The sequence below is a fragment of the Aureobasidium pullulans genome (genome assembly GCF_000721785.1).
Source record: "Aureobasidium pullulans EXF-150 unplaced genomic scaffold scaffold_11, whole genome shotgun sequence".
NCBI lineage: Eukaryota > Fungi > Ascomycota > Dothideomycetes > Dothideales > Saccotheciaceae > Aureobasidium > Aureobasidium pullulans.
Genome location: NW_021941031.1, coordinates 566,735 through 582,764, shown reverse-complemented (window position 1 = coordinate 582,764; position 16,030 = coordinate 566,735). Strand labels below are relative to the sequence as shown.

The following is a 16,030-nucleotide window of genomic DNA, read 5'->3' as shown; positions in this document are numbered from 1 at the left end:
ACCGAAGTTTAGGGGAGCGCGAGGGACAGATGCTGAATTTAAGCCCTCTGTCAAAATGCACGATATTTTTGCAGTGTGGAGCGATGTCCACTGAGAGCCGACATGTTACCTTCTCTCTTTGGACAACCTCATGGATCTGAAAACAATTGTGTCTTTTGGTAAGTATTTTATGTTGGTGGCCGGTGTGGTGTGGGAACGTCCAGTTCAGCAAAGAGTTTTGCGTATCTCTGTTCTTATCCACGATTCAAACCAGACTAGGAGTTCTCCATCCCTCTTGCCGTTCCTGTTACATGCCAAAGCAGCAACCTTGTGCGTTAATACCTTGGTTCATGTATGTCGCTGAACTTGTTTCCCACGCTGATTAAACTTCGCTATTTAGAGCTCACCTTACATGTTAGACTTCCATAACTGACGATTCGTGAACAAAGCCAAGCAGAACTTTTAATAGAGATTTCAAGATGCAGCATCGACCTCGCAAATCGTGACCACGAAAAACCATCAGCGTGTACTTACGCAGCACAGTGCAGGAAGCAGTTCCCTGATGAGCTTCGATGTGGTAAATACGTTGCAAGTGTTGCACTCGTATGCTCTTCTGGGTATTATCAAGAATTGCCAACAAAGTCAGTAGGGGCTCGAGAGCAGCTTTGGTTATTGAGCACCCGATACGGAAATGCGACTCGGCTTATTGAAGCCAGGATTCGGCGTACCAAGACAACGCCTTCTCGAGGCTTTATTCCAACGTCCAGCTACTCCATTATAGCATACAAAGCGAGATACATGTCCAAGACAAATGTTTTCGACTGAGTATGTGCTGCTGGGTCAACCCTTGTGTCGCCTGCGAGTAATGTTGCCTTCTAATCTCCTCATCATGGTTCGAATGCATCTTCTGACGAGACATTCTTTGAGGCCTTATTGTCAAGTCTTCTAGTCGCGCAAGATCGAGGCCCGGTCTCGTCAAGATATACTGCTGCTGAACATGAACAAGATGCACGCCTTTATCCAGGCTTATTGACATACTGTTCCAACGCGAAACAGATCAGCGAAACATAAAAGAGGCTTTGCCTTCGTCTTATCATCGCCCACTCACCTTCTGAGTATCCCACACACTCTCTACCTTATACAAAAAATCAGACTTCGTCATGAAGTTCACCACTATCGCACTCGCCGGCCTGGCTACCGTCGCCATGGCCTCCCCTGCCGCTGAGGCCAACCCCGAGCCCGTCGCCGCACCTCAACCTGAGGCTGCTGCCGACCCTGCCTTCTCCTCTTGGGGCAAGAAGTACCACCCCAAGATCTGGAACGGATGGGGTGATGCTCCTGGACAGGTCTACCGCCGTGAGGCCGACCCCGCTTTCAGCTCCTGGGGCAAGAAGTACCACCCCAAGATCTGGAACGGATGGGGTGACGCTCCCGGCCAAGTCTACCGCCGTGAGGCTGATCCTGCCTTCTCTTCATGGGGCAAGAAGTACCACCCTCACATCTGGAACGGCTGGGGTGACGCCCCCGGACAGGTCTACCGCCGTGAGGCCGACCCTGCTTTCTCATCTTGGGGAAAGAAGTACCACCCTAAAATCTGGAACGGATGGGGTGATGCTCCTGGCCAGGTCTACCGTCGTGATGCCGCTGCTACTAGCACCGCATCTGCTTCCACCACTGGTGCTGCTCAGCCCGCCGAGACTGGCAGCTCTGAGGAGGAAGAGGAGATGGAGTACTACGCCAGCTTGCAGCGCCGTGACCCTGCATTCAGCTCTTGGGGCAAGAAGTACCACCCTAAGATCTGGAACGGATGGGGTGACGCTCCTGGTCAAGTCTACTAGACCGTGCCTACTGTGTTAGACGGTCAGCAACTCTTTGCCTGGCCTTAGCCTGAACCAGTCGCGAAGTTGGACGTCCGAACCAAAACAAGCTTTTCCCTTTCTCTTTTCTTTTCTGCATCTTTTGCGTTGTCGGAGGCAGGATATTGAACCTCTGGCATGAATTTTTGGATGGATAGATGACGAGAGTATTCTTTTGAGTATTTACCTTGTCGTAATCGAAACCTTTTGTCCATATGCTCTGTATTTTCAATGATCGTGGAATGGTGTGTACTACCCAAGAATCTAGCCATTGGTGATGTTCTGCAGCCGATGAACAGTATGAGTTGGTATGTTATTAACGCCTGCAGACACCTGGCTGTTCGAGGTGGCCAAGCAAGCCACGCGCAGCAGTCACGACGCGACGTGCTCGTAGAGAACAATCAAATATCAGACCATTGATCGCATGGTAGCGTATCATGTCGACGTTCAATTAAGGAGTTGACATGCACATTGGTTGACGATATGAAAAGATCGATGTCCATACAACGGAGTCGGCCGCCAGTGATACGTGATATTTGTGACACGGGTACCCTCTGCCGGAGTGTGTGAGCAATCTCCGCTCAGGCCGGAGAAGACTGATACGATTAGAAAAGAAGCAAAGAGACGACATAGCTAGCAGCAAGATGGCGGTCGACAGTCCCAACATCAAGGCGGTTCTGCGGCTGACAGCATTGCTCAGCAGGAGTACATCACGTTATGGCTCGTATGAGCATCTCAGAGATGAACTGAAGCTCAAAGTGTCGTGATGGCAGGCGTTGGCGTGTCTCTTCCAGCAACAGCTCTCTCGGCCCGATCACGGCGGGCTGCACCCTGGAAACGTGAAGAAAGGTGAGTCGGAGTCCGAGTGGTCTGTGCATAGCTCAGCAGCTTTGTTGGGTGCTTAGGAGGGGTTGAGCGTTCAAAAAGTCCTGCTGTCCACCACCACAAACCTCTCTTTCCTTTCTACATCCACAAACCACAACTCAAATGTAAGAAACACCTTCCTCCACCTCCCCGGGAACTCTAGGAGCTTAGCAGCATCGTCAATTGCGGGGTGTGTCCGGAGATCTCGAGTCAACTGCTCTGAGCTCTCCGTTTCTGCCCGAAGACAGCACCCCTCCGTTCCTCATGACGCTCCTGCTTGACCCTGCTATAGCCGAGGACCCTGTCATGCCTTCCTGAGCATTGAGCTTTGTCCTTTGAGCTCCCAGCTTTCCTCAAGAGATCTACACATCATCCCCGCGTCTTCGCAACCTCCAAAACTTGTACTGACAAAGTCCTCCTTCAGCATCATGCCTATTCAGAAGATCCACGCCCGCCAGGTCTACGACTCTCGCGGTAACCCCACCGTTGAGGTCGACCTCGTCACTGAGGTAAAAACAATCTTACTTTAAACAAAGAGGGCAGTCGACTCACACACTCATAGTCCGGTCTCCACCGCGCCATCGTCCCCTCCGGTGCCTCCACCGGTTCCCACGAGGCCTGCGAGCTCCGTGATGGTGACAAGACCAAGTGGGGCGGCAAGGGTGTCCTCAAGGCCGTCGCCAACGTCAACGATGTCATTGCTCCCGCTCTCATCAAGGAGAACCTCGACGTCAAGGACCAGCGCGCCGTCGACGAGTTCATGAACAAGCTTGACGGTACCACCAACAAGACCAAGCTCGGTGCCAACGCCATTCTCGGTGTCTCCATGGCCGTCGCCAAGGCTGCCGCTGCTGAGAAGCGTGTTCCCCTCTACGCTCACATCTCCGACCTTGCCGGCACCAAGAAGCCCTACGTCCTTCCCGTTCCCTTCATGAACGTCCTGAACGGTGGCTCCCACGCCGGTGGCCGTCTCGCTTTCCAGGAGTTCATGATCGTTCCTTCGTAAGTTTTGCTGCCATGAAGCCTCCATCAAGCATTGACTGACCTTCTCTCCCAGGGACGCTCCTACCTTCTCCGAGGCCATGCGCTGGGGTGCTGAGGTTTACCAGAACCTCAAGTCCCTCGCCAAGAAGAAGTACGGCCAGTCTGCCGGCAACGTCGGTGACGAGGGTGGTGTTGCCCCTGACATTCAGACCGCCGATGAGGCTCTCCAGCTCATCACCGAGGCCATTGAGAAGGCCGGCTACACTGGCAAGATGAACATCGCCATGGACGTTGCCTCCTCCGAGTTCTACAAGACCGACGCCAAGAAGTACGACCTCGACTTCAAGAACCCCGAGTCCGACCCCGAGAAGTGGGTTACCTACGAGCAGCTTGCCGACCAGTACAAGGACCTCGCTTCCAGATACCCCATCGTCTCCATCGAGGACCCCTTCGCTGAGGATGACTGGGAGGCCTGGAGCTACTTCTCCAAGAACTACGACCACCAGATCGTCGGGTATGTGTTTACTTCCAGAAAGATGTAGACAACAAGAATGCTGACATGACTCCAGTGATGACTTGACTGTCACCAACCCCGCTTTCATCAAGAAGGCCATCGAGACCAAGGCTTGCAACGCCCTCCTCCTCAAGGTCAACCAGATCGGTACCATCACCGAGGCCATCCAGGCTGCCAAGGACGCTTTCGGTGCCAGCTGGGGTGTCATGGTTTCTCACCGCTCTGGTGAGACCGAGGATGTCACCATTGCTGACATCGTTGTCGGCCTCCGTGCCGGTCAGATCAAGACTGGTGCTCCCGCCAGATCTGAGCGTCTCGCCAAGCTCAACCAGATCCTCCGTATCGAGGAGGAGCTCGGCAGCGGTGCCGTCTACGCCGGTACCCAGTTCCGCACCTCTGTCAACATGTAAATTTCCTCTTTATTTGATGACACGGGAGTAAAAATGGACAGAGGACGGTCAGGTTTCTTATTGCACACATATATCCCTTTTCTTAAAATTTGACGACGACAAGAATGAAACACTTCAAACAAACAAACTTATGGGTGTCCTAGCAATCTGTGACTGTGTTATGAGTTGATGTAAAGCGCATGATGTTTGCCTAGTCAATGCATGCCAGCTCTACGAAAGGGAATGCCACGATTGAGCTCTCAGTGGGCGCCCTTTTAACCTCCATGTATTCTTACAGCTAGCGATTATCGCGGCATATGGAATTTATATATTTTGTGTAAGGGGAGCAATAAGTTATGCAATAAGTTATGCAAGCAGTAATTATGATGCTCATCCATCGGCGAGCGGCTTGGCGAGATGCGGACTTGGGAAACTTTGAAAGTGTATGAGCGTACAGCAGGCGCAAGCACATTCACCGTGTCGCAAACATGTCTGGATCAATCTGTCTGCGGTGCCTTGCCAGGCCGGCAGTGAGCACATTAGAGCAGAGCTCACTACGAATTTCAGCACAGGCGACAGCAGCTTTCTCGACAAGCGCGCCTTTGGAAGCCAACCCCGTCAAGAAGAAGGGTGCCGTCGTCGTTAAGCCCGGCCGCGGTGCTAACGCATCATTCAGCAAGCAGGGAAAGATCAGAAAGGGACAAGCTGGAGGAAGAACAGGAAAGCCGCCAGGAGAGGGAGAACGCAAAGCGATTCGCAAGAGAGTCGTTCTGTCCAACACCAACGCCGTCGAGGTCCAGGGACTTGACAACCTCTCTGCCACCAACATTCACGATGCCGCTATCGAGGGTCACGTCATGGGACTCAGCAATGAGGTGATTGACGCTCTGCGCGCAACCGAAGCTTTCAAGCCAACTCAAGGATGGAGCCTTTTCCGAAGACCAGCAACATTGGTACGCAAAGAGACGGCAGAGGTCGCTAGGTTGATGAAGGATGTCGAGTCCAAGAAGACTTCAGTACGCCGTGTCATATACGGAGAGCGTGGCTCAGGAAAGAGTGTTCTGGCTTTGCAGGCCAAGGCCATGGCTCTGCTCAAGGGCTGGATCATCGTACACATTCCCGAAGGTATGGGCATTGGAGCAGTTCAGAGGTGAAAAAGAGAAAGACCGAATCATACTGACTCTGTACAGCCAAGGAGTTGATCCTGGGACACACGTCCTACGCACCCTCAAACGAGCCCGGCATCTACAACCAACCACATTTCGCAGCGGCCATGCTAGGCCAGATCGCCAAAGCAAATCACTCAGTCCTCTCCAAGCTGCGTCTGTCAAAACAGCACGACCTCTCCATTCCCGTCCAGTCAAACATCTCTCTCGACCGTTTCGCCATGATGGGTGCCCAAGACCCAGATATCGCCTCCGAAATCTACAACGCCCTCTGGTCTGAATTGACCGCACCCTCGCAGAGCGGTGAAGGCCTGAAGCGTCCTCCCGTCATCTTCACTATCGACTCCATTGCCCACGTCATGCGCGACTCAGCATACATGAACCCTGACGTCGAGCCCATCCACGCCCACGACCTCGCCATCGTGAACCACTTCTTCAAGCTGCTGTCTGGCAAGGAAACCCTCTCAAATGGCGGCATCGTCCTCGCTACAGACTCTGGCAGCAACAGACCTGGTGTCCCTGGCTTCGACCATGCTGTCGCTCTCAACGCAGCTCTCGCACAAAAGAAGGACGCTCCTCAATGGGACCCTTGGGTTAAGGTTGACCAGCGTACAATCGACATCTTGAACGGCGTCGATGTATGGCAGATCAAGGGCTTGAGCAGAGAAGAGGCCAGAAGCATCATGGAATACTATGCCAAGAGTGGTATGCTGCGTCAAACCGTCAACGACAACTTGGTCGGTGAGAAGTGGACTTTGAGCGGTGGTGGCATCATCGGCGAGCTCGAGAAGGGCACTGTCAAGACTCGCATCTAGAGGAAGAACATGTTGATGTCAAATGTAGATGTATTCTGTATGTATTATTTTCATCTTTGTATAATTGAACAAGGCTTCAAAATCAAGGGCGTTCTTTTTTGCCTTGACCACTCGCTCTTAACAAGGCTATTGCTTTCTTCTTGACTTCGTCGACCATAGTTGTTGCACCTATACTTCGAGAGTACTATCATGTCTGTACAAGCAAGCAACATCCTTATCTATGGCCGATCAAGATAGGCTCCATATGCTTGCCCGCAAAGCTTAACCCAGCCTCGCCTAAACGAATCTCTACTACATGTATACACTTTCTTCCACGGCATACTCTCTACCATCCACTTCTCAGATCATTCCTATCCCACAAAGCCGACTTGATCTCAACAATGCGTCTCCTCCCCATCCTCCCCCTCCTCCCCCTAACCCTCGCACACCAATCTCCCCTCGCCGCAATCGATGCAACAGGTCTGACTGTCAATTCAATCCCCTACTCAACCCGCGTACACTGGATGCGTAAAGCCAATGAAGCATTGTCTCTCCTCTCCTCACCTTGTCCTTTTGCAGCTTTCGGCACTGTAATCGTAAATCACACCGCTGTCACCCCCGATGGCTTGGGAGAGTTGGTCTGTATAGGAATTAATGAGAATAGCAAGACTGGGAATCCTACGTTACATGGTAAGCTTGTCTCTTCTTACCTTTCTTCTCCTTCTTCCCGTATGGTGGAATGATATGGAAGCTGATGATGACATACAACAGGCGAAATAGCAGCAATAGCGAATTGCACATCCATCCTCACAGACCCCACTGGACGATACAACTTCACTGCTTCCCAAGCCCAATCTGCATTTTCCAGTCTTTCACTCTATACGAATGCAGAAAGTTGCCCCATGTGCGCTTCTGCTATCCGATGGGCTGGGTTCAAAGAATATATCTATGGTACTTCTATCGATACTTTGGTGCAACGTGGTGAGTACAAAGTCCTTTTTCTACATCTGGACATTTACTGATTTGCTGGAATAGGTTGGGGTCAAATCCGCATCTCTAGTTATGAGATTTTCAAGGAATCGGGAGATTTACCTTCAAAGACGAAGTTGATCGCGAATGTCGCGGTCAACGAGACTGATCCGTTTTTCCTGTGGCAGTATGATCCGGCGTATCCTTGTCCCGTGGGCTGTCAGAGGGGAGCCCAAGGAGGATGTGCTGTTGTTTGATCTGTCAAGATGTGAGGCCCACGAGAAAGGAGATGTTGAGCAAAGTGCAGTGAACCCTGCATTGTGGGATCGGTGAGCGGGCCTGTATTTCTGTAAACTGACCGTGGGTTATGGCCGACACGAATCTGTATTCTGACGTCGAGTCTTGGATTTATGTAGCTTATCCAATGGAGAGCTTGGTGAGATCTCTTCGCCCGTTTGCACAAGACCAGGATTGATCGTGGCTTCCATGTCTTCGAGACGATACCCAGGTACTAGCAAGTCTCATAGCATGTCACATCATCAAGCAGTCTACCTTTCAAGTTCTCAAGCCTCCCCGTGCGCTAAGTACTGTTACTTCTAGCCATCTCCCACACCCATGCCTGTAGTTATTCGGTCTGTAGAAATGCACAATGTTTTCAAGATCGCTCTAGTCGTCCGTAGAGAGGCGCTAACTATCACGCTCTCAGCGGAGGCTACCTCCGAAAACGTTGCAATCGTGCAATCCTACAGCCATACGCGTGACAAAGTTTAGCACACGGAGAGGAGGTTTTAGGGTGAGGAATATGTTGATCATAGGTTACGGTCTATAGAACTCTTGTACTGTGATGTTACTTCATGCAATTTTGACCGCCAAACCTAGGATGTGGAGGTCTGAGGTGCGGTAGAGCCGGCAGTGTCTTTTGGCTTGTCGGGTTCCTTGCTGTCTGCGTGGGTGGACTCCTGAGGCTTGTCGGGCTCCTTAGCGTCCACATGTGCTGGCTCTTGCGGCTTCACAGAATCTTTGTTGTCGACAGGTGCGGGCTCGTGTGGCTTCTCGGAGGCTTTGCTGTCGACATGAGCAGGCTCCTGTGGCTTGTCTGGCTCCTTGCTTTCCACGTGTGTGGGCTCTGCAGCTTTCTGGGTATCCTTGTCGGCAGAGTGCGTAGGTGCTTGCGACTTGTCGGAGTCCTTGTCAACGATACGAGAGTCCTTGGTATCAATGTGAGCAGGCTCTTTTCGTATCTCGGGGTCCTTGTTGTCGATGTGAGTGGATGCATGAGGGTTTTCCGAGTGCTTGCTCTCGACATGGGGAGGTTCTTGGGACTTTTGGAAGTCCTTGCTATCAGCATGTGTAGGTGGATGAGGTGCCTCGGAGCTCTTGCTGTCCACCTTTATTGACTGGCTTTTGTGAATGTCACTCCATCTCGAGTTTGTCGGCTCTGACTCGCTGCGCCTTCTCTCGCTCTCACCAGTGCTGTCGCTCTCTTGGTCCTCGTCGCTATCAGTCTCACCGACTTCAACACTCTCTCCATTCCTCTCGCGTTCGAGGTTCTGCTGATGCTTTGCTTGATAGTGATGCGGCGTGTCCACGTCACGATGGTGCACTCTGACGTCGTAGTGCTCCGGCCAGACATTCAGTTGGGCCAGTTCCTCAGCGACAGCAACGCTTCTATGACGGCCCCTCACACAGGCTACAGCGACCTTGATCTCGATTATCTGAGTGCTGTGATGCTCTTCATCCAGGATCAACGCTCTGATTGTCTTTTCTGCCTCGAAAACTTGAGGCTTGGCTTCATCGATGAGTTTCTGGAAGGCTGGGTCTGCGCGGATGTTTTTGCGGAGGGTTTCGCTGCGACCATCGAAGGCTTTGCGGAGCTCGATGGGTGGGTTGATAAGGCGGCGAGCATTGAGGTGGACGTCTGGCTTGAAGTCCAATGGTGCTTCTTTCAAGGCGTAGCTGGTGATGACTAAAACGACCTTCTTGTGAGGAGAAGCTTCATTGTTGGAGGACATTATGAACTTGTGTATGATGAACAAAGATTAGGATGGTTCTGGTTGATGGATGATATAGATGCTGATGGATAATTGGCAGGGTTGTGATGGGTTGAGGTCAGATGGAGGTTTTGGTTAGAAACTTGAGAAAGGTGGGATGTAGAAAATCATGAAGGTTGGAAAAGCACGACGACATTCGTTTCATGGTCGAACCTGCCTGTCAAGCTTGGGTGCCATTATGCAGCTGTCATCACCTCGAATTGGCAAGAACAGAGGTAGCTGCTGCTCAATGGCAGATTTATCACCTTGATACTGAGCCACGGGGAAAGATTCGATTATTATGTTACATGACCACAACCGCATGTGTTCACGATGAGAAGTATTGTTCACGGAAGGTTGCCCTTCTTGGAGGTCGTTGCCGATCTTACGGATGGTGCCGAGGTTTCGCCTGCTCACGCCAGCTTCTCTCTTTCTTGCCGGCACCATCATGCTTGAAGGTGTTAACGCAGCCTGTCTTCGCTCAGTGTTCCCTTTTACCGCGAGCATGCTCCTTCGAGTTTGATCGCCGTGATTTGCATAGCTTTGAAAGTTGGTGCAGGTTGTACGCGATTTGACCTGTAAGCGCTTGCTTTCTCGTGGCTGGCAATGCTTGCATGCGATTCGCTGTCACCTCCGCTTCTTCACACAGCTTGCCTGCATGCCGTCTCAACTCCAGGCCATGCATAGCAGTGTGACACGTCTTGCCATGGGCGCTTATGGCCTAGATGTACGGGCTCAATTTGCCATTGCAATATCTTAAGCATCCATGAGTGGTGCAACTGTAGATAAGAGCAGAGTCACGGTTCTGCCTGCAACGTCTTCCTTTCAGCACTACCCTCAGTCATATCATCTCACGCCGTGAATATTTTGGCTTTCACGTGTTAGCATTCTATTTCCAGGACTCTCCGCTGAGCGGTCGATCAGACCCCAATCGCCGGATTTAGACACCAGCCTCCTCCACTCGACCCTGACCTATCAGCAGTACGAATTGCCATCCGTAAGAGGTCAGTTACCGCTCATCTTTTATGTACTGGTGTCGCACATTTGTTGGCGCTACGAGCCCGCCTCTCAATCTGACTACCTCTGGTGTTAAGCGCCCAAGGTGTCAAAAGGTTGGCATTTCCTGCACCATTCTCATCAGACTTTCTATCATCATCTACCACACGCTGTATCCTCTTGCTGTACTTTCATTCCAGTTCAACATCAATTTCTGGTATTGCGAGACGAGTACAGAGCCGGTCTCTCATATTTGTATTTTCCCTGAACCGTTCTGAAATCATCTCACGTCAGCCCCGTTTTGTTTCTTGAAAGTATGAGTGCCAACAGTGGTCAAGTACCTACAGACAGCGACCCCACAAGGCCTCGAGCACAATCCACAAACTCCTTCGCCTCGTCCTTCAAATCTCCTCGAGTCGCTCGTTTCGCAGAAGCAACCACCGTCAACTCACCAATCGAGCCACCTCGATTATCTTTTATAGCCGCACCGACAAACCACTTCCGGCCGCAGCCGCAACCGTCTGACATCGGATTTGGGTACATTGATGACAAGCACACCTCACACGTAACTGTCGAGATGGAAGATACAGATTACAACCACCTGCCCAGGGGCAGAAGTGAAGCACCTTTGAGTCCGCCACTGAAGAGTGCGATGAAAACACCTGGAGTAGCGCCGAGAAACTTCGGTAACATCATGAGTCCAACCTTCAGGGAAGAACACGTTTTGGAGAAGAGAGAGCTTGCTACCGAGAAGGAGCAAGCCAAGGATATTGTAGGTCCTCATTATAGATCACAACTTTGCAACTCGCTGACATGTTTCCAGAAAATCAAAACTCGCGTCCGTGCAGCGAAGGTGTTTCTACGCAGCATCAATTTCGCATGCTCCCTCATTGTACTCGCGATGATCGGAACAACATTTGCTATCTTCAATGCGACCAAGAAGCTATCGCCTCGTAGCAATCTCCCTCCGTGGGCCGTCGGGACGAGTCCTTGGCCACAAATCCTTCTTCTTGTCATTGCATGTGTGTCGTTGGTATTCTGCATCGCCATATTCTGGGGATACTTCAAAGGAGGTCACAAGCGAGCTGAAAAGGTCCAAACCTACTATACTGTTTTCGCAGTTGGGTTCTTCGTTTTCAGCATCATCATGTGGGGAGTCGGTGCTGGTGTCCTCAACACTACCAAGAGCAATAGCAACGGACAAGATCTCTGGGGGTGGTCTTGCAAGGAGAACAAGCGAAAAGAACTCTTCGCTGCTGATGTCGACTATGCACTCGTCTGCCGCCTACAGAACTGGTCCCTGGTATGTGCGGTCATCGAGATTGTTGTGGAACTTTCTGCGATCGGTGTCTACTCGTTCGTCTTCTACCGCATCTGGTCGAAGAGAAAGCTGAGAAAGTCGATGGCTGTCCGTGACCGTGCCCGTTCGGATTTGTACCTTGCTCAACTGCGCTCTCAATCCGCACCAAACACACCTGGACTGAATGGTCCCCTCAGTCCTAGAGACGGCGGCTGGAGGCCACCTGTGGACTACTACAAGGCCGGGCCTTCAGTCGAGGCAGGTCCTGTCGAAGACGAGAGCACTCGATACGTTGATGCTTCTCAACAGCCTCCACCCCCCAAGCCATTCGTGCTGCAACCGCCGCCTACTAAGGGCTCGACACCAAAGATACAGCAGACCGGATTCACGCCTCTCAATTACTCTTCGCCCACAGACTCTCGATCTCCTTCGCCAGTACAAGCCCAACCTACCGAGCAACAGCAAGGACACTTTGCCGCTGCCCCCGGTGAACATGTCTATGAATCTGTTCCGATCCCTGGATCATATGCTAGCCCATTGAACTCGCCAACAGTCGCACCAAGGCAAATGAGCTTTCCTCATGTGAGCAGATAGTCGTAGTAATCTTTCCTTGATCTCAAGATACCACTCTTTTTGCAATCGAGTCTCGAACATTCATTTGTCCTCGGAGATACCACTTGGCATTGGAAGGACATCGGCTAAATCAACCGACAACTACTTAGTATGTGGCCTTGTAGTTTTCATGTTACATGAATCGAAAATTATTGAGAATTGCACATCTGTCTACGATATCGTCAAAAGTTCAAGCAACAAGAGGCTCATGATAGTAGTATGCTTGGCGTTAAATGGTTAGGTAACTGGCGGAAGCTTGACTTTGCTTGTCAGTCCCGGCTCATCCGGAATCCGACAGAATAGGTAGCCACGGAGAAGGAAGCCGTTCAACCATTCTAAAAGTTGTTGGATGACATTCCTTTATGTGTTCCCGTCGGCCGAACATAATCTCAATGCAGTGGAGTTTCATGCTGCTCGCGGGAAGGCCCTCCACTATCTGAATCCTCAACGATAAGGTATGATGTGAGGAGCATATGGAGCTCTCACAAATATGACCGGCAACTAATTACATTCAGAACATTTAAGTATCAAAATCACTCCAGCATAGTTGGCGGCCGTTCTGTTATTTCCATAATAGCCCCGGACCGAAAAATCAAATCAATGTTTCTTCTCCACGAAATCTTCAAACGGATCCTATTTTTGACGTCACTGCTCCGCGGTTGACTTTTTGAGAGTCGAACTAATCACGATTGTGGCAGTGTTTGTATATTCCAATAGGAAGGCTCGATTACCCAAATGGCCGAGATCTTCTTCATCCCATCTCCCTACATGATTTTCTGTTGTCCGTGTTGAAAAAGCTGTGCATCTCGTCCTGTCTAACCTGCCGCTCCCACGCGCTCCCCCACACTGCATTCACGCGGACTTGGTGAATCTCCCGAAGTACTGGCCAACACGCTGTAGGATCGGTCTCGATGTCTCTTCCACCTTGGATTTCTGGAAACAAGCACAAGTCTTCGGCCCCTAGCAATGGCTTTCTGTCTGCTACGGGCAAGGTCCGGAATCCGAAGAAGCCCAAGGCGCGTCCTCCCAAGTCGCTCCGAGAGACTGTACTCTTACCGGTGAGGTCGTTGCCAGCATATTCTGGGCCTTACTCTGTAGGAACTATGGAAATAGAAATACCAGTCGAGGAGCCACGGACTTTCTCCAACATCACACGGAAGGGAAATCATCTTCTGCAGTTGAAAACTGTGCTTATGACAATATACTATCCAGCTTCTCCTCCGCAAAAGAAACGCCCGTCACGACAGTTATGGCTGGGCCGACCGCGAATGAGTATGGCGGGAGGATATGGTCACTTCTCAACTCTTGGGCCTTTGGGTGTTCCGATATTTCTACCGACGATGTTCACAAAACTTCCTGCTTTCCGAAATGCACCGTTATCTTCTCAATATCCTCCGGGTACTGGCCTGAAAGAAGAAGACAAAGATGCTGAGGAGACCACAGAGGAAGAAGATGATGGCAACTCCGAATACGAAGACGAAGCACCGAGATTCCCTCTCATGATATTTAGCCATGGCTTGGGTGGCACAAAGACTGCTTATTCTAGTGTTTGCGGCGAGGTACGTATTGGAACCCCTTGAACCGATCCTTTTTGCTGACTCCTGAAGTTCGCGAGTTATGGGTTCGTCGTGATCGCGCTGGAACATCGAGACGGAAGTGGACCTCGGAGCTTTGTCAACCAACCTGGCAGTGGAGAAATTGTCTTTGACAAGAACGGACAACGAGATCCTAAGCATCATCACAGAAAGCACAAAGATACGCACTACGATGTTATGGTAAGTACCCCTTCATACAAATCATGATTTCGCTAAGCTAACTTGTCAAAGGATTATGTCTTCCCCAAAGGTGTGTATCAACGATTCCGCGAAGCTTCTATGCGTACTGACAAGTCTAGATAATGCTTGGGATACGAGTCCGCACAATGAAAAGGGAGTCGATAGAGAGCTTAGAGGGGCTCAGCTGGATCTACGCTTGGCCGAGATCGAAGAAGCATACAAGATCATAAACACCATAAACGCCGGAAACGGCGAGGAAGTCGACAAGAAAAACATGCGTCGAGAAGGGTACAAGGCTTCGAGTACCCATGGTCTGGAGGGTGTAGATTGGGCTGCTTGGAAGGGTAGAGTTGACACAGAGTATGTCGTTGCTGCTGGTCATTCTTTTGGCGCGGCAACTGTTGTGGACATGTTGAGACACGAGAAACGATTCAAATGGGTTGCACAAGGCATCATCTACGACATCTGGGGGTAAGCAAGGCATGCACTAGTCATGGGTACATCACTGACCTTTTAATCCGACAGAAGCGGAACCAGGCCAGCAGCTGCCGAAGATGAAAAGATCCAAGCGCCTCTACTCGCCATCAACTCCGAAGCATTCACCTACTGGCCTTCGAATTTTGACCTTGTATCGAATCTGGTCGAAGAAGCACACCCATGCCCAGCATATCTCATGACCGTTCGAGGCACGATACACGTTTCTCAATCCGACTTCTCCTTGCTATACCCCAATGTCTGCTCAATATTCCTGAAGGCAAGCGCAAACCCCGAACGAGCTCTGGATATCAACGTCAACGCATCACTGGAATTCTTGTCAATGGTTATGCCGACCATACCATACCGCATCAAGAAGGCTTTCCCCAACGAAGAGCTGCTGCGCACGCAAACACATCATCTCGAAGATATTCCCACGATTGACATGCACAAACCGAAAGACGAAAAGTGGATGGCCGCTAGGTTGAGAATCCCGCACGAATTCACCTGGCGAGTGGCTCCTGGATTGGCGAGAAAGTTGGCACGGAAGAAGGTAACAGAAGGTGGTGGTTCGCCGGACGATGAGATCTGGCTGCATTGCAAACCGGTAGAGGGAACGGTCGAGAAGTATAACAGTACGGTGGAGAGACTGAAGGATAGGAGGAAGTCCAAGGACGCAAAGACAGTACCTGCATCTGTGGGCCCGAATGAAGGTGCCAAGCAGGAGCCAGGTTGTAAGGAATGGAGGAATTGATGTTGAATGCTCAGGGTACATGCATATGGATGTGTTTATCAGCAAGCGATGTGAGATATTGTGTAGGTCTCTGTTTCTCAAAGCATTACGCTTTCTTGATTTCTCTCTTCGATGCCATGTGTTATCTCACGCCCGAGACCAAGTATTGGTTAGCACACTTGACTGCCGAGTTTCTCCATGGCGTAATGCTGTGAGTCACCCTTGTTTTAACTGACTATAATGTGACCAAACAGAATTTTCCACATCCACAAGCTGAGTGGCGCAGCGGAAGGTTCGTAATCTATCAAATCACCCACCATCGACTCTTAACTAATTGAAATGTAGCGCGCCGGGCTCATACAGCTCACGGAGCTCATAAATGCAACCCGGAGGACCTTGGATCGAAACCAAGCTTAGCTATCACATCTTTTTGCTCTTGCTTTGGGTGTAGACGTTGTTTTTTGCTTCAAGGCACATATTGTGTAACTTATATTCAATACAGGCTTGTTTGGAGGGCATTGGATCGAATCACAGCATGCTCTGTTGTTGATTCAACATGGCTCATCTTTTTTATGCTGCTGAGATTTTTTGTTGT

At 50.8% G+C, this 16,030-nt stretch overlaps 7 protein-coding genes across 7 annotated transcripts; 6 read left to right on the top strand and 1 right to left on the bottom strand.

Moving 5' to 3' along the window:
* Positions 1 to 1,139: 1,139 nt before the first annotated feature.
* Positions 1,140 to 1,817, top strand: M438DRAFT_275766 (uncharacterized protein; the record flags this gene model as incomplete). Its single annotated transcript, XM_029900809.1, has 1 exon — positions 1,140 to 1,817. The coding sequence occupies one exon, from the start codon at positions 1,140 to 1,142 to the stop codon at positions 1,815 to 1,817; it is 678 nt and encodes a 225-aa protein (XP_029759711.1).
* Positions 1,818 to 3,123: 1,306 nt separating this feature from the next.
* M438DRAFT_346472 (Allergen Alt a 6) lies at positions 3,124 to 4,734 on the top strand. Its single transcript, XM_029905681.1, has 4 exons — positions 3,124 to 3,208; positions 3,262 to 3,701; positions 3,757 to 4,197; positions 4,253 to 4,734. The coding sequence occupies exons 1-4, from the start codon at positions 3,128 to 3,130 to the stop codon at positions 4,605 to 4,607; spliced, it is 1,317 nt and encodes a 438-aa protein (XP_029759710.1). The 5' UTR covers positions 3,124 to 3,127; the 3' UTR covers positions 4,608 to 4,734.
* On the top strand, positions 4,628 to 6,684 carry M438DRAFT_298746 (uncharacterized protein). Its single transcript, XM_029902001.1, has 2 exons — positions 4,628 to 5,711; positions 5,777 to 6,684. The coding sequence occupies exons 1-2, from the start codon at positions 5,075 to 5,077 to the stop codon at positions 6,565 to 6,567; spliced, it is 1,428 nt and encodes a 475-aa protein (XP_029759709.1). The 5' UTR covers positions 4,628 to 5,074; the 3' UTR covers positions 6,568 to 6,684.
* Positions 6,685 to 6,830: 146 nt separating this feature from the next.
* Positions 6,831 to 7,976, top strand: M438DRAFT_406451 (guanine deaminase). The gene is made up of 3 exons (XM_029909845.1): positions 6,831 to 7,236; positions 7,318 to 7,527; positions 7,582 to 7,976. Exons 1-3 carry the CDS (start codon positions 6,948 to 6,950, stop codon positions 7,770 to 7,772), a joined length of 690 nt encoding a protein of 229 aa, XP_029759708.1. The 5' UTR covers positions 6,831 to 6,947; the 3' UTR covers positions 7,773 to 7,976.
* Positions 7,977 to 8,306: 330 nt separating this feature from the next.
* M438DRAFT_346469 (uncharacterized protein) lies at positions 8,307 to 9,859 on the bottom strand. Its single transcript, XM_029905680.1, has one exon. It carries the CDS (start codon positions 9,525 to 9,527, stop codon positions 8,391 to 8,393), a length of 1,137 nt encoding a protein of 378 aa, XP_029759707.1. The 5' UTR covers positions 9,528 to 9,859; the 3' UTR covers positions 8,307 to 8,390.
* Positions 9,860 to 10,857: 998 nt separating this feature from the next.
* Positions 10,858 to 12,435, top strand: M438DRAFT_397865 (uncharacterized protein; the record flags this gene model as incomplete). Its single annotated transcript, XM_029909326.1, has 2 exons — positions 10,858 to 11,313; positions 11,365 to 12,435. The coding sequence occupies 2 exons, from the start codon at positions 10,858 to 10,860 to the stop codon at positions 12,433 to 12,435; spliced, it is 1,527 nt and encodes a 508-aa protein (XP_029759706.1).
* A 761-nt stretch (positions 12,436 to 13,196) lies between these two features.
* Positions 13,197 to 15,551, top strand: M438DRAFT_346468 (uncharacterized protein). The gene is made up of 5 exons (XM_029905679.1): positions 13,197 to 14,012; positions 14,061 to 14,228; positions 14,280 to 14,298; positions 14,348 to 14,699; positions 14,754 to 15,551. The coding sequence occupies exons 1-5, from the start codon at positions 13,365 to 13,367 to the stop codon at positions 15,454 to 15,456; spliced, it is 1,890 nt and encodes a 629-aa protein (XP_029759705.1). The 5' UTR covers positions 13,197 to 13,364; the 3' UTR covers positions 15,457 to 15,551.
* The last annotated feature ends 479 nt before the right edge of the window (positions 15,552 to 16,030 follow it).

Excerpts from the sequence above, each read along its gene's own strand:
- M438DRAFT_346472 (XM_029905681.1), top strand. The coding sequence starts at position 3,128 with ATGCCTATTCAGAAGATCCACGCCCGCCAGGTCTACGACTCTCGCGGT. Across the intron at positions 3,209-3,261 it reads AGGTCGACCTCGTCACTGAG|TCCGGTCTCCACCGCGCCAT; the intron begins GTAAAAACAATC and ends ACACACTCATAG. Across the intron at positions 4,198-4,252 it reads TACGACCACCAGATCGTCGG|TGATGACTTGACTGTCACCA; the intron begins GTATGTGTTTAC and ends ACATGACTCCAG.
- M438DRAFT_298746 (XM_029902001.1), top strand. The coding sequence starts at position 5,075 with ATGTCTGGATCAATCTGTCTGCGGTGCCTTGCCAGGCCGGCAGTGAGC. Across the intron at positions 5,712-5,776 it reads CATCGTACACATTCCCGAAG|CCAAGGAGTTGATCCTGGGA; the intron begins GTATGGGCATTG and ends GACTCTGTACAG.
- M438DRAFT_406451 (XM_029909845.1), top strand. The coding sequence starts at position 6,948 with ATGCGTCTCCTCCCCATCCTCCCCCTCCTCCCCCTAACCCTCGCACAC. Across the intron at positions 7,237-7,317 it reads TGGGAATCCTACGTTACATG|GCGAAATAGCAGCAATAGCG; the intron begins GTAAGCTTGTCT and ends GACATACAACAG. Across the intron at positions 7,528-7,581 it reads CGATACTTTGGTGCAACGTG|GTTGGGGTCAAATCCGCATC; the intron begins GTGAGTACAAAG and ends TTGCTGGAATAG.
- M438DRAFT_346469 (XM_029905680.1), bottom strand. The coding sequence starts at position 9,527 with ATGTCCTCCAACAATGAAGCTTCTCCTCACAAGAAGGTCGTTTTAGTC.
- M438DRAFT_346468 (XM_029905679.1), top strand. The coding sequence starts at position 13,365 with ATGTCTCTTCCACCTTGGATTTCTGGAAACAAGCACAAGTCTTCGGCC. Across the intron at positions 14,013-14,060 it reads ATTCTAGTGTTTGCGGCGAG|TTCGCGAGTTATGGGTTCGT; the intron begins GTACGTATTGGA and ends TGACTCCTGAAG. Across the intron at positions 14,700-14,753 it reads ATCATCTACGACATCTGGGG|AAGCGGAACCAGGCCAGCAG; the intron begins GTAAGCAAGGCA and ends TTAATCCGACAG.